The sequence below is a fragment of the Carex rostrata genome, chromosome 20 (genome assembly GCF_964058835.1).
Source record: "Carex rostrata chromosome 20, lpCarRost1.2, whole genome shotgun sequence".
NCBI lineage: Eukaryota > Viridiplantae > Streptophyta > Magnoliopsida > Poales > Cyperaceae > Carex > Carex rostrata.
In genome coordinates, this window is record NC_135937.1 from 4,563,262 (window position 1) to 4,577,454 (window position 14,193).

Sequence of the window (14,193 nt, forward strand, 5' to 3'; positions counted from 1 at the left end):
TTATTAAGAATATGATACGCTTTACATATATGTGTGTATTATTATATTATTTTAAAATATAATAACAGGAAAAGATATGTTCTATATATTCGTTGATGGAACAACGTTTATTAATGCCAAGAACTTGAAATGGGTGCCCAAGCACATAAAGTCTATTTCAAGTATTTTGGAGGTAAACCAATAAAAAAATATTGAGGTGTACCAATAAGAAAAAATATAAAAATATTTTATAATATAATACTCTATTAACAGACTACATGAAATCTTTTCATTGCTTGCCATTTCTAGTCTATTCAATTCAGAGTTGAAATCCAAAATTTTACAACTGCATACTCTTTTATTCCACGACCGGTGTAATAAAAAGGTTTCTCAATGTCTATAGAAAAAGCATATGGCAGCAGTTGAAAGGCGCTAAAAGAAGTAAAACTATGAAGTGTTCAAGTTAAATTCAACAATTAGCATTACATATAGCTTCAAATTTGCAAAAATCTATTAAGTATACTGGTAGGCATGTTTTCTCTTGTAGTTATTCTCAAACTCCATGTATTAACAAGATCTTTGCCTTTACACTTTCCATTAAAATATATATCAGTTTTGCTAGAAATAATAGTATTCAAATTTACCCTTTTGTGACCGGCTTTCATAATTCCTCAAATGTATTGCCCAATAGCAGCTCGACACCAAAGTATTCAAAAAAATTTATGACAACTTGATACGCAAGTATATGTATATTTGGTTAGGACAGTACCTACGGAAGGTATGATCACATAAGAAAAATGTTAATAAAACCATCAACATAAGAAATCACTATACAGGATTAACTGAGAGCAGAAACTCAGGTAGCTGTCTTTGTAACATTATACCGCAAAATGGACACACTGGTATATTTACGGAGTTCAAAGACACATTTTCACAACTCACATCCAAAGGAGACCCAGAAATAGAAAAGAAAGTCTGAGGCGGTAGCTTGTCTACACTCCTCTGACAACAAATGCAAAACCATACAGAATCCACAATTGAACACAATTGCATGGACACAGCGCACCGGGATAGCTTGTGTGTCTCTGACGACCCACCAGCGAGATCACTTGCATTGCACCATGCAATTTCAGGGGATTCAAATTGCACCGGTGCGGAGCAATAACTGCATTCCTCTTCAGTTGTGTATTGGCATAACGATTGGAACCTAAATAAGTAGAAAATAGTTGGTACAAATAATTTCAGATAGTTAAATATATTGTTTATGTAATATGTGACAAAGGTATTGGTATGCTATCAACCAGCATGCATTTGCTTCAGTTTCTCTTTTCTTTTCTTTTTAAAAATTTTGGAATGGAAATTTGACCCAGGTACACCCCAATTGACCCATAATTTTTCAGATAGAAACGACTAAACAAAAGAAAATAAAAACTAGCATTACCTGTCTTCAAGCTTTTTTATTTTTAATAGAAGCTTCTTTAACCAATCACTGATCTCCCCATTACTAACAGAAACCCATTGCACCATCTGCCCCACTCCAACCAGCTCCCTACCTGTACTTCTCAAACAAGATCCACTAGCCCGTAAAACTAGCGTGAAAGTGAAACCTACAAGCCTCTCTCGTAACTCATTTTCGCATGCCGCCAGAACATCATGCCACATTTGTTTCACTTTGTCAGATTTTGAATCAATAAAAATGACTCTTCTACAAATGACACATATTAAATGTAGCTTCCGTGTATGCATGCTAGACACCCTACTTTTCATATGTAACAATATATTCTCCAATGGAGCAACTTGTTGGATGTCTAAAAACCACCCTGAGATCCATTTACAAAGTAAGTTCTCCACCAATCCAGGATTTGATTTTTTCAAGGCCAACAAAACTATTATAATATCCCATATTACCAGGTCCTTGTTGTAATTTTCATATTTCTTCAGGGAACGGAGAATGTTCAAATCCCAAAATGTGAGGTTAGTATCAGAAGAATCCAAGGGTTCTTTCATAATTTCAAGATTTTGTCCCCCGGTATACAGTAATTCTACCATTGCTTTCTGTGTCCTGCAAGTAGAAAGAAGAGAGAGAGAGAGTTTTAGCCAGCTGTTACTTGTATATATCATCTTTGCATACTATTCTCGACATTTTACCATAGTTTCAAAACACTCAACTCTTGCACCTTCCCAGCCTCCTTGTTACCCTGAACACTACTTCAATTGAACGGATAAAAAATTGCCCCTTATTTTCTTATTTAAATCCTTAATTTTGTTTTCCAAATGGTTTTAGCATACTACTAGAAATCTACTATGACATACCCGGCTTGATACATAGGGTTCAAAAGTTTAGTGTCCAAGTTGCGTACCTGAAATGAAATAAAAATCCTAGTATTATCTTATGAAGCCTTTATTGGTCAGATTTTGTTTTGGCATTAAGCGACTTAATAACAAAAAGGATTAGGAACTCAATACCACAGCAACCATCATTTCTCCAGGAGACACGGCAATACCAAAGCACAAGTCTGAAAGATGTGATAGCTACAAAACCAGTTTCAGTTGTCAATTTCTCCAAATATTATATGCAGAAATTCAATATATGCATATCATATAATAAAATACTGAATGAACAGTACATTTGCTGGATTAATATGTCCAGGAATATCTGAAGGGGAATTTGTTTCATGCAGATGGCTTCCATCAAAAACCCAGCTACATACTGAATTGTCCTGTTCATGAGTTAAAATATTATTAATTCAATAAAATAAGGATAAACAAGGATTTACAAGCAAAATTTTCAACAAAGCTCAAACATAAATGAATTTGGACAGTATTAACCTGGCTACAGCTATATAGGCATCGGCCATCAGATGAGAATGCTAGACCCGTCACCTATTACAATTATCAACCACAATCAGTAATTCAAATAATAAAAATACGAAAGGAACCACTGAAAACATAGCCCTCTAAAATCCCAAATTTATGCATACTGTTGCAAACCCAAGAAATTATATCCACATTGCAAAAACCTTGAGGACATATCAGTTATTATACCCCTAAAATAATGTCAAATATATCCTTTATGCCCTCCCTCCCCTGCATCTTAGTTTTTGAATAAGCATATAACAAAGAAATATTTAAATTAAAATCATAATTAAAAAAAAATCATGTACCATTTGATTGTGAGAGTGATAATTGCCAGCACTGACAAGCTGGTTGGAAGATAAATCATAAACCCATACTTCAATCGAACCCGATCCTCTGCCAATTGCTAATACAGCTTTGTTTTGATGATTTTCTGGTGTGATCAGTGAAATTGCAGAGACCGGACCGGACCCATTTATTCTGACCTTAAATAAGAGGGATAAAACATTATTCTATTGTTCCTTTGAAGAAAAAGGGTTATTTGCAAGTTACCCCCCCCCCCCCCCCCCCCAAGTACTATTGCAAAAGCACCCAATGGGTATCAACTCTACAACCAAGGCCCGACACTTCCTTGATATTATTTTATTATTTTTATTTTTTTTAAAGAAAACAATCTCTAAGATCACCGCCTCCATTAAACAAAAATAAACATCAAGTACAACTACTTAGCAAGCATTTTAAAAACACTCTAAAATACATTAATTAAATAAGAACCACACTACTGAAAAATAAGAAAAATTTGAAGTGACAACCTCATTCAATAACTAATCCACTTTGTAAGCAGTACAAATAAACTTGAGAGCCCAAGACCCAATAGCTTAGAGAAACAACAAAAATGGTTTTATTAGAAGTACGTTCATAAAAGAATGAAGATTATCCATCATTAGTGTAATTTGAAAAATATCTCAAACAAGTTGGAAATCAGTTGACAATATGCAAAAGATGGAATGGTACCTACTAATATTCCAATTCTTGGGTATAATTTGCAAAAATAATAATAATAATAATAATAATAATAATTACCTCCATTGGCAAGCAAAAGGGCTTTCTGTTTGCCTTTGTTACTTCTTCAAGATCTGCATACCATAATTTGACACTGGAAGAAGAGCAAATTTCATCAGACATTAGCCATTGATCCACTTACAGTAAGAAATGCAATTATTAAGAAAGAAAATTTCACAACTTCAATCTATGAACTTGCTGAAATTGTCAACTAGTTCTTAAGAAAATGCTATTTACCATTTCAAATTATATTCGCATGCAGTAGCAAATAATAACTAGTCATAAAGAACATTGTAATGACCCAGATGTAATAGAACTAAACTTTGTTGCCAATGCTAGGTAAGGAAAATACAAGCTCTCGGGGATCAAATTGTAGATTACCCAGATGAAAAAAGGGACAAAAAAAAAAAATTACCTGCCATCAGAACTCCCTGTGGCCAGTATCAACCGAGAACTGCAGGAACTTGCCAGAGAAAGTCCCCAAGCAATTGCACTTACCCATGAATCATGTGCTTTCAGAAATCCCGCCAATTCAACATTGGTTGAAATAGTACCGCTTGACAAACTATATCGTTCCGGTACACAAGTCCTCCAAAATGAAACATCACCAGATTTGGTTCCTATAGCTAGAATAGTGCATTTTGTTGGCGACTCCAAATTTTTCAGACGTGGCAACGAAGGAGACCATGCAACTACAAGGGAGGAGAGGATTGCATGGCGAGAAGCATATTGTTCAGGTGTAATTAGAAGAAAAGAACCTGAGTTAGCTTCATCAGATCTAAGTCCCTTTGAATCTCTTTTCCTAGGCAACTTTTTAGCATTTGTTACACCAGCTTCGGATTCAGCATTCGCCTGAACATAGATCATTTTAGTACTAGATTTATTTTTATCTCAAGAGAGTAATGATATTTTTCCCTCTCTTGGGACATTCTTTTTCTCAAAAATGCTTTTAGATCTAACCTGATGACTAGGTACAATGGCATTATCAGCCTCTGCAAAATTAGTACTTGCATGGTATTTATGAATCAGCTGAGATACATCAGCAATCTGCAACAAGAATTGAAAAAGAAAAACTATAACTGAATAAACCTTTATTATATGGAAACAATAGCCAAATAAAAGGTATCAACATAATGATTAATATGACACATTGAGTATGGTATTTGATTTTACTACCCACCTGTCAAGCCCAGTGCCAGGGGTGGATTTAGAGCAGTGCTAGGGGTGGCTAAGCCAACCCCATAAATACAATTATCAATTTTATCCTTTACATTGCATAATTTTTAAAAGTGTTTATATCTTCAGCCCCCCACATAAAATGCTAAATGGGCGGCTATAGTTCAGTGGTTAGAACTCTACTTTGTGGACGTTGAGACTTGGGATCGAATCCCAGCTGCCACACATTATGCATTTTACGTTTCAACCCCACAATCTAAATTTTCTGCTCCCCCCCCCCCCGCCCAGTTGCCTACTTCATTCGGGCTTATGTGAACTTTTAGTACTTCTCTTTTTCTATAGTCGTGCTTTAGTGCGTAACGTGAGGCTTCTTAAGCACATATCAAGGCTTAATGAAATATGGGAAAACCGCAAGTTCAAAATGTCACTTATCAGATCCGCTACAGATAATTACCCGCAACTATACTAAATAAACCAAATAAAATTGGTGCAAGTACCTCAACCCATTCAGAAACAAATTCAATATATGGAGATCGGTAGAGCTTGACATGGCCATCAGCAGTACAAACTGACAGCAAACATCTAATACAACAAATTCCATAAGCAGTTAAAGAAAATATAACCGGCTCAAAAGTTCAGCGTGAGGAAAACAAATCATAACAAACGAAACATTTTCTTACCCTCCACATGGTGAAAATCCAGATGGAGACCATGATATAGACCTTACACATGGGTCAGTATTACGTGACAAACAGATAGGCATCAAGCATGGCCTCAGCAGATCTGCAAAATTAACAATCTCAAATTATACAATGGTCAAGAGAAATTGCAATCCTTTATTAGATAACAAAACTAAATGAATTGTGAGAAAGTAAGCCAGCAAGTGCAGGATTATGACATATGAGGAACTTTAGAATTCAAGCGAACTTTTACAAAGAAAAAGAAAAGGATACAACCTTCTCTCGTCACCTTTCCAATGGGGAAAGGCTTGTTCTGACTAAGCGTGATTAATCCCTTTGGACCGGCAAGTGAAGAAGGATTCTGACATAAATAAAAGATCATATTCTAATCAATGAGAGTATCATAATAAACATAATAAAATTTTGGGAAAGTATAACAAACATAAAAAATATTCTCTTTACCAATATTGTGATGAGCTTGCCAGAAGCAACAGCCAGCAAATTTTCATCCGACCAGCATATTGAGTTTTGATATAATGGAGATGCAATCAAGGTCGTTTCATCATAGGTAGAGATGCCAGATGGGTACATAAGGTTTGATTCAGGACATCTCATGTTGGGCTTATGCCAGATGGAGTTCGGGCTGGCTTCAATTTAGTGTCACCCCTCCAAAAATCAAAGTCAACTGACAGCCTCAAATCAAAGCTAGAATAACTGAAAGAGAAAAACTAAATACTATAAATAAACCTACTAAATGGGCAAAGTATCAATATACAGTTGCTCTTCACTACAGGCAACCGAGTCCAGTCATACAGACCAAATTAAAAGGAGGTCCAAATTTTGTTTTTGTTTTTTCTATCTGATAGACTAGTTGTTATCATATCTCTACATTAGATTAAGGTCAATTTTGGAGCAATTCTCTAACAGGAATTTTCACAAACACCTCAAAGGCCGTAGAAAAAGGGGGAAATTACAACCAAAAAGAGTATTTATATCCGAAAGTGTAAGTTGTTGCCTGAAAAATCTTATACCAAACACGTCTAATATTCTGGTTGGAGCTTGCAACTTGGAAACCGCACCAGTTGAACTGGAATTTAGGAGCAGCTAGTTTCGGACTGCTGACATAACATACTTTTTAGGCCTTACAAATTTGCTACATAGAAATCGTGGTGTACTGCTTGCTTCGGTGGACAGATATGGAAGAGGCGGGCGGCGAGCATTGAGGCCTCCTTAGCGAAGAGAGGAGGAAACGACCAGAGTCACGGAGGCGAGAGGCGGAGGTGGGACCGTGGGAGGTCGATAATACGGCGAAGTCGGAGGCGGGAGGCGCTGGAACCAATAGAAACAAAAGGTGAGCGAAATTGCAATTATGGGAAAGAAAGGTGAGGCTTCGAAAGTTCGAATCGAGTACTCGAACTCGGCTCAAACTCGGGCCTCAAGTGGCTAGATTTGAATTTGAGCCAAGTTTGGGCTTTATCCAAAATAGACTCAGCTTGGTTTTAATTATTGGGCTGTCCTCGTAACTCATGGGCAGACCAGCTCATTAGCAGCTCAAACTGGGTTATCTGATGTTAACCACGAACTGCGACTCTGCGAGGAGTTAGGAACGCATTCAACAAAAAATAATTCAAATTAATTTTTGGAAGAAGCACTGTAATTTTGAATACCAAATTTGATTGTTGGCAATCCTATTGTGATATGTCTAATCCTATTATGTTGGTGAAATTGTTTATATCTTGAATTGAATTCATTGAAGCCTTCATTCTCTAACTGTTACATGGCAGAATTGATACGCTTGAGATATTCTTTGATGCATCTTGATCATCAGCTCCATGCCTCCATAGCTTGATGCGTAGATCAATATATATTTTTACGAAATCTTTTTATAATTATTTGTCTCAGTGTTTGTATGAGTAATCATTTTTTTTATTCGTGCAAACTAAAGACAAAAAGTATTTTTTTCATGTGTGTGTGTCTGTATAGAGATGGGCTACGCTACTCCATGAACTAAAACGCGTTTGTACTCCACACCGTATTTTTATTTTGAAAATCCAAACGACCGATCCGAACTGTTAGATGTGATCTCCATGTTGAAATGTACTTGGAAACCAAATTTTACATTTTTTGGAATTTTTTTTACTATTTATTAAGCATTTTTCAAAATTTCTGTTTTGCTGTGAACAGTAAAAACAGTAAAAAATTTCTGGGCCATCGGATTAGCAATTTTCAAAAATGCTTAATAAATAGTAAAAAAATTTGAAAAAATATAAAATTTGGTCTCCAAGCACATTTTAGTGTGGAGATCACATCTAACGGTTCAGATCGGTCGTTTGAATTTTCAAAATAAAAATATGACGACGTGGACCATCAACTCATTTTACTCCATAAAGTAGCGTAGCCCATCCCATCTGTATATATGTGTGTGTATAGATATAGATATACTAGTATCATACCTGTGCGTTGCAACGGGGATATATTATAAGAAACAAATATATCAATGAAAATAATAATTATCTAAAAATTAAGATACATGTTAATAGAAAATTTATATGATTTTGTATTTTTAATTAACTTTAATCGTGATCTCTAATAACAATTTGATGATGTGATGATTCTTTATTTTTAAGTACCAATAATATCAAATAATAGCTCGATTCGAATCTAATATCAAATATCATACAACAATTCAATATCGACATATAATATGATATAAAAAACATAAATAAAAAGTGTTATCATGTGTATGTATAGGATATATATACACACATATTATAAAAGAAATATATACTTACACACATTCCAATTTTGTATTCTTCTTCTTCTTTGTTTCTAATTTAGAATACACACACATTGATATATTGTATATTGAAAATATATTTTAAATTACCCACACCAATATGTATAGAAACAAAAAAAAAAGAAATAAGAGAAAAAAAATGATTTCCATTATGATCCGTATAGAAACGAAGAAGAAATAAGGAAACAAAGAAATAAGAAAATAGAAGGTGGAGTCTTCTCAATTGAATATGAGAAATATAGAAGCAAAAAAAATAAGGAAATGAATAAATATATCGCTAAATTTTAGAATTTGTCTTCTTTTCAATTGTAGCCGTTGACGGATCGAACACCCAACGTGCTTAATAATAGAATGGAGATATGTTGTGTATATGTGTGTGTATCTCGGTGCTTTTGATAAGTTATTGCTTGTACCTGGAGTTCTAATAAAATTAAAATTCAGGTATCCGTGCATCTAACAACTATTAACTTTATCCACATAGACCAGACTACAGTAGTAAGAAACCAAATCAAGCTTACATCTTTTGTACATAGTACATGGATGATACCAGCATGTACCAAACTTTCCTGCTATACTACCAGTATTTTAACAACGTATTCAATTTGCATCTATTTCGAGAACAATTTACCAAATTCAATTGCACATATTTTCCCAAATTAATTTCCTTTTGAAAAATTCATTTCAGTTTGTTAACATAGCAGGGGAAGAGAGGGAGAGAGAGACTCACCTAATGCAGAGCACACTGACTCTCGCTGTCAACCAGAGCCGTCGCTCGACGAGGGAGTCGGAAAGGGGATCAAAGCGATTCCTTGGTGAGGGGTCTGGCACCGAAATAACGAGGTTTTTAACGACTGGTTGTGATGAGAGAGAGGACAGCACAAGAGTAGGGGAGGGTGGTTGGAGGATGGGCACCGGAGATAGGAGGCGGTCTAGCTTTTGCATGAGGTCAGGGGAGAGTCGCCTTTTTGACTCCCTCATCGTGCAAGAGGAAGAGAGCGCACGAGAGGAAGAGAGAGAGAGAGGGGACGTTAAAACTTAGACTAAAGTTGTGCTTCAAAGAAAGAGGGAAACACCATTAATGGAAGAGGAAGGGAAGGACGACGCGTGAGACTTCACCTCCTCACAGTAAACTCTACACCTCAAATCGGGATGGACAAATCTCAGCAAAATTGTACACGAAGTTCTCCTTAATTCCCCTTGCTACAGTGGAGTTTGCCTTCCATCCCACTTTAATTTCTCTCTTTCTATACGGTCACGCGCCGTTTCACCTTCGCTCTCCTTCCCTCCCTCCACGTAACCCTTTTTGGAGCATGGCCTGGTGGAGAGGTGGGTTTTTTATTTTGTCCGTTCCGTCTATTTTGATCAACAACAAAATCAAAAACACGAAATTTAAAGTGAATCAAACGGTTTAAAAAGGAGTATCTCCATAACCCATAAACTACTACCTTGGTCTTAGCCGTACTATCTATGTATGTATGTATATATATTAAAATTAGTGGATAAATGAGAAATTGTCTGCATGATTTGAAAAGAAAAAAAATTGTCAAATGGTAATTGAAAAATATTTTATTAAGCTGCATAGTTTATATATTTTATTACAGTTTTTTGCTCGTGCAATAATAGTATGCCCCGTTTACACCTTTATTTTGAAACAGTGAATATTGCTTAATTTTATTGAAGCAGGTGAACTAAGTCTAAACGTTGGTTGAGGTAATTCGTTGAAATTAGACTACAAATTGGAGTAGAACTAGGGTGTTCTTACTTTGCTGAATTCAAGTCTAAAATCCATTAAATCGGTTTTAAATGATGAATCCGAATCGTTAAAACCCGCCTATCGTACGAGTGATGCGTCTACATGTGAAAATTTTAAACATCTAAATCAATTTAGTATAAAGTCAAGCTGTTAAAATTAAAAGGTTAATAAATTAATTTTAATGCATTCATTTTTTAATGTTTTTTGACCATTTAACTATATATAAAATTAATTTCGAAATTAAAATTTTTTACACGTAGATTCATCACTTGTAAAGTAGGCATATTTTAACGATTCAAATTTGTCGTTTAAAGTCAATTCGATGAATTTTAAACTTGAGTTCATCAAAAAACTTGGTGAACTTAAGAACACCCTAGTTCTACTCCAACAAATTGTTCTATTGTTGAGTCATTATTGTCTTTGGATTTTGTGGCTCAAATCTCGTAAGTATTTAATTAATGAGTAGGGTTAAAATGTTTGTGCCCCAATTAATTATACCCACAGTTTTATCTATGTTCTCGGAATCCAAACAGTCAATCTGAATCGTTCAATATAACATTTATAATAAAATGTGTTTAAAGACCAAATTTTTTATTTTTTTATTTTTCTCTTTAACTATTTATTTAGATAAGTATAAAATCGTTGTTTCTGGATCATCCAAAAGCAATAATTTGGTATCTATATACAAAAAATAGTAAGAAAATACAAAACATATACAATTTTGTCTCTAAGTATTTTATAATATGAATATCATGTTGAGCGGTTCGAATCGTTTGAACTTTAAAATTAGAGATAAAGATGTGGGATGTAATTAAAACGCATAATCAATAAAGTATTTTAATCCTGCTCTTAATTAATTAGTTTTTGTGATTCTTAAACTCAAATTTAATGTTGTTTTTTTTTTTTTTTTTTTTGCGTTGCTTCGTTGTCTGCAGACTGCAGCTTGTAATTTTCACAGACGCACATATTCAGTAAAAATATAACTAAACCAATTGACAGACGCCCCTCTACAAATCTGTAATTATAAAACTGAGTAACTGACTGAACCAATAAATAAAATAAATTCAAATATCTCTATCATCTAGCTAGCACCGGCTAGGCGGCTACTATTATTGTGTGTTTTTTTTTCCAAAAATAATTAATATTGATTTGCTAAAAATGTAAATCCTGTATAAAAATGAAATAATTGACTGTTGTCAACAGTAACTGCTGGTTAAATGTAATTAAACTGGTTCTTATGGGGTGACCCGAAATTTTTATTTATATATATCATAATTACAAAAAAGATAAACCAAATTACCTCATATTCTAAAGAATTCGAGAAATACTCAAACCGCCAAATCATTATGCGGCCCCAAAAACTGAGGACCGCCAATTTTTAGTTATATCATAATTACAAAAAAAAAAAAAAATTACCTCAGATTCTCATTCAGGCCTCCAAATGAAATAGAGGCACCAATCAAAGTTTTATGACGCACTATCGTGATAAATTTTCGGCCATTGAAATGTATTAAACAATGAATCTAATTGGTAACAAAATATTTTTATAATATAATGAGTCCCATACAATTATTTCAATGCATTAAAAAATGTTACCGGTAAAATGAAATTCATATTTGATTAGTAAAATAAGATTTTTATATCTATGTGGTTCCACCAAAATTGTTTGCATGGATTAAACAATTGTTTGAATGAATTCCTCCAATAATGAATCCCACATAATTGTTCGAATGCATTAAAAAATGTTCCCAACAAAATGAAATTCAAATTTGATGGTAAAATAATATTTTTACATGTATGTGGGTCCACCAAAATTGTTTGCATGGATTAAACAATTGTTTGAATAAATTCCTTCAATATTTGGTCCCCCACAATTGTTTGAATGCATTAAAATTGTTCTACGCAAAATGTTATGTATCACTTAAAAAAAAAAATGGGGCTGCTATTTTATTTAGAGGCTTCTAGGTTAGGGCCGCAGAGCCAATTGACAGCCCTCAGTCTTTGGGGTCCAGATCCCCTAAAGTAACCCATTTTTTGAGTCTTGGATCGGGACTGTTCAATTCGAATCCGTCACTTGGGATGTGTGCGCTCCACTTCGGGTTGGATTGTCGCAGATTTGAATTGGATGGTCTCGATCTAAAACCCAAAAATTGGGTTACTTCACTGAATCTGTATTTCTATCTTTGAGGCCGCTAAATAATTTGACAATTTGGGTCAAATTTGAATTCTGACTAAACTGGAGTGTTTTGGGTTTTTTGTTTTTGTGAATATGGTAAAAATATAATTTTCGGTGAGGTGACGTTACACTGAATTAATATGTCAGCTCAAAATATAAGAAAAACGAGGTAAAATCACTTGACAGTGATAATTTGATAATATTGATAATAAATTAAACAATAATTAAATATTGAGAAGTAAATTAATATATATGTTTTTAGATCACAAACAACTAACAATTCAATTTTATGTAATTTAAGTATAGATGCATTGTTAATCGTTAATTTCGGACAGTTGAAATTTTAAGTGGTTTGATGTACAATAAAACATACATCGTCTCATTATTTTGTATAGATGTAACAAGTGAATAATATAAATCATGCTTATAATATTATTACACATTTAAATTTTATTTTCGAAGATTGTCAAGATTATAAAACAAAGAATTATCAAGTAATATTTTTTATTCATTATTGACATTTGTCAGGTCTTTAAAAAAATGTGAGGATATCAAAAATTAATTAAAAACAGCATATAGACCTACTTGTGTCTTGAACCCTGTCTTATTAAGAAAAATTATAGGAAAAAAGAACAGCATGGAGGCTTACGAATTTCTGCATCAGTCTTCTGAGTGGTATTCCTACGGTACCGCAGACAGACATGAAAGATATAAGATATTACATTGAAAAAAAATATTAAGAACCTTGTATAAATTAAAAAATTTATAATTTTTATAGAGTGAGTCTATGGTACTATGCATATTACGATTTGGCACCGTGCTACGACTCTATATTCGAGTTTTCAAATTCTAACGCTCGATCCAAACCGTTCATCTTGTCCTCCATATTAATATGTGTTTGGAGACCAAATTTTATATTTTTTGAAAAAAAAATTTACTATTTTTTTAAATTTATTGAAAATCACTGTTTTTTTATGGTCCAGAAATTTTCAGATCAAGTGATTTTCTAAATATCTAAAAAAATAGTAAAAAAAATTCAAAAAATATAAAATTTGGTCTCCAAACGCATATTAATATGGAGAACAAAATGAACGGTTCGGATCGACCGTTAGGATTTGAAAACTCGAATATAAAGCCGTAGCACGGTGCCAAATCGTAATATGCATAGTACCATAGACTCACTCATTTTTATATATACTAATACTTTTAATCTCACTTTATAAAATAAAATTATACTATAATAAACTTTTTAATTCTTCTTATTTTAATTCAACCTCAGTCGACGTTCACGTCTTCTTGTCTGAACATGTGCTGATCTAAATTCTCAGGCTTCTGGTCCTTACACACTAACACCGAAATCTAATCCGAAGCCCTTGTGCGGTCATCCAATTTGTTTTTCTCTTTTTGAATCCCTAGATACCTATCAATTACCATTGAGTGGCACTAGGGGTGATTAATGAGCGAGCATGAGCGAGTTAGGGTATGCTCATGCTCGCTCATTAAGTAAATGAGCGAGTTGTTAATGAGCGAATTTAAATGAGCGGATAAATGAGCGAGTTGTAAATGAGCGAGTTTTTAATGAGCGAATTATGAGCGGCTCACGAGTTATGACTTATGACTCATAACAAAATTATATAGTGTGCCCACGCATAACAAAATTTGTTAAAAGTCATCATAACAAAATCCAACAAATTGTCATAATTCATTTAAATGA

General features: G+C 33.9%; 1 protein-coding gene across 6 annotated transcripts; it reads right to left on the minus strand.

Moving 5' to 3' along the window:
- Positions 1–713: 713 nt before the first annotated feature.
- LOC144572520 (uncharacterized) lies at positions 714–7,151 on the minus strand. 6 transcript variants are annotated; one of them, XM_078322118.1, is made up of 16 exons: positions 6,900–7,151; positions 6,418–6,467; positions 6,216–6,363; positions 6,030–6,114; positions 5,754–5,856; positions 5,571–5,655; positions 4,858–4,944; positions 4,313–4,749; positions 3,919–3,991; positions 3,144–3,320; positions 2,809–2,862; positions 2,607–2,699; positions 2,446–2,511; positions 2,293–2,339; positions 1,421–2,041; positions 714–1,186 (listed from the first exon to the last, which is right to left on the minus strand). In XM_078322118.1, the coding sequence occupies exons 3-16, from the start codon at positions 6,342–6,344 to the stop codon at positions 808–810; spliced, it is 2,436 nt and encodes an 811-aa protein (XP_078178244.1). In that variant the 5' UTR covers positions 6,345–6,363; positions 6,418–6,467; positions 6,900–7,151; the 3' UTR covers positions 714–807. The 6 variants fall into 6 exon arrangements, with proteins under 6 accessions (XP_078178244.1, XP_078178246.1, XP_078178242.1 ...); XM_078322120.1 differs by having other exon boundaries at positions 6,216–6,349; positions 6,402–6,467; XM_078322116.1 differs by having other exon boundaries at positions 6,785–7,151.
- Positions 7,152–14,193: the final 7,042 nt, after the last annotated feature.

Coding starts and splice junctions, on each gene's coding strand:
- LOC144572520 (XM_078322115.1), bottom strand. CDS start 6,368: ATGAGATGTCCTGAATCAAACCTTATGTACCCATCTGGCATCTCTACC. Junction 5,857..6,029: donor TGGAAAGGTGACGAGAGAAG/GTTGTATCCTTT, acceptor TTAATTTTGCAG/ATCTGCTGAGGCCATGCTTG. Junction 1,187..1,420: donor ATAAAAAAGCTTGAAGACAG/GTAATGCTAGTT, acceptor CTACTTATTTAG/GTTCCAATCGTTATGCCAAT.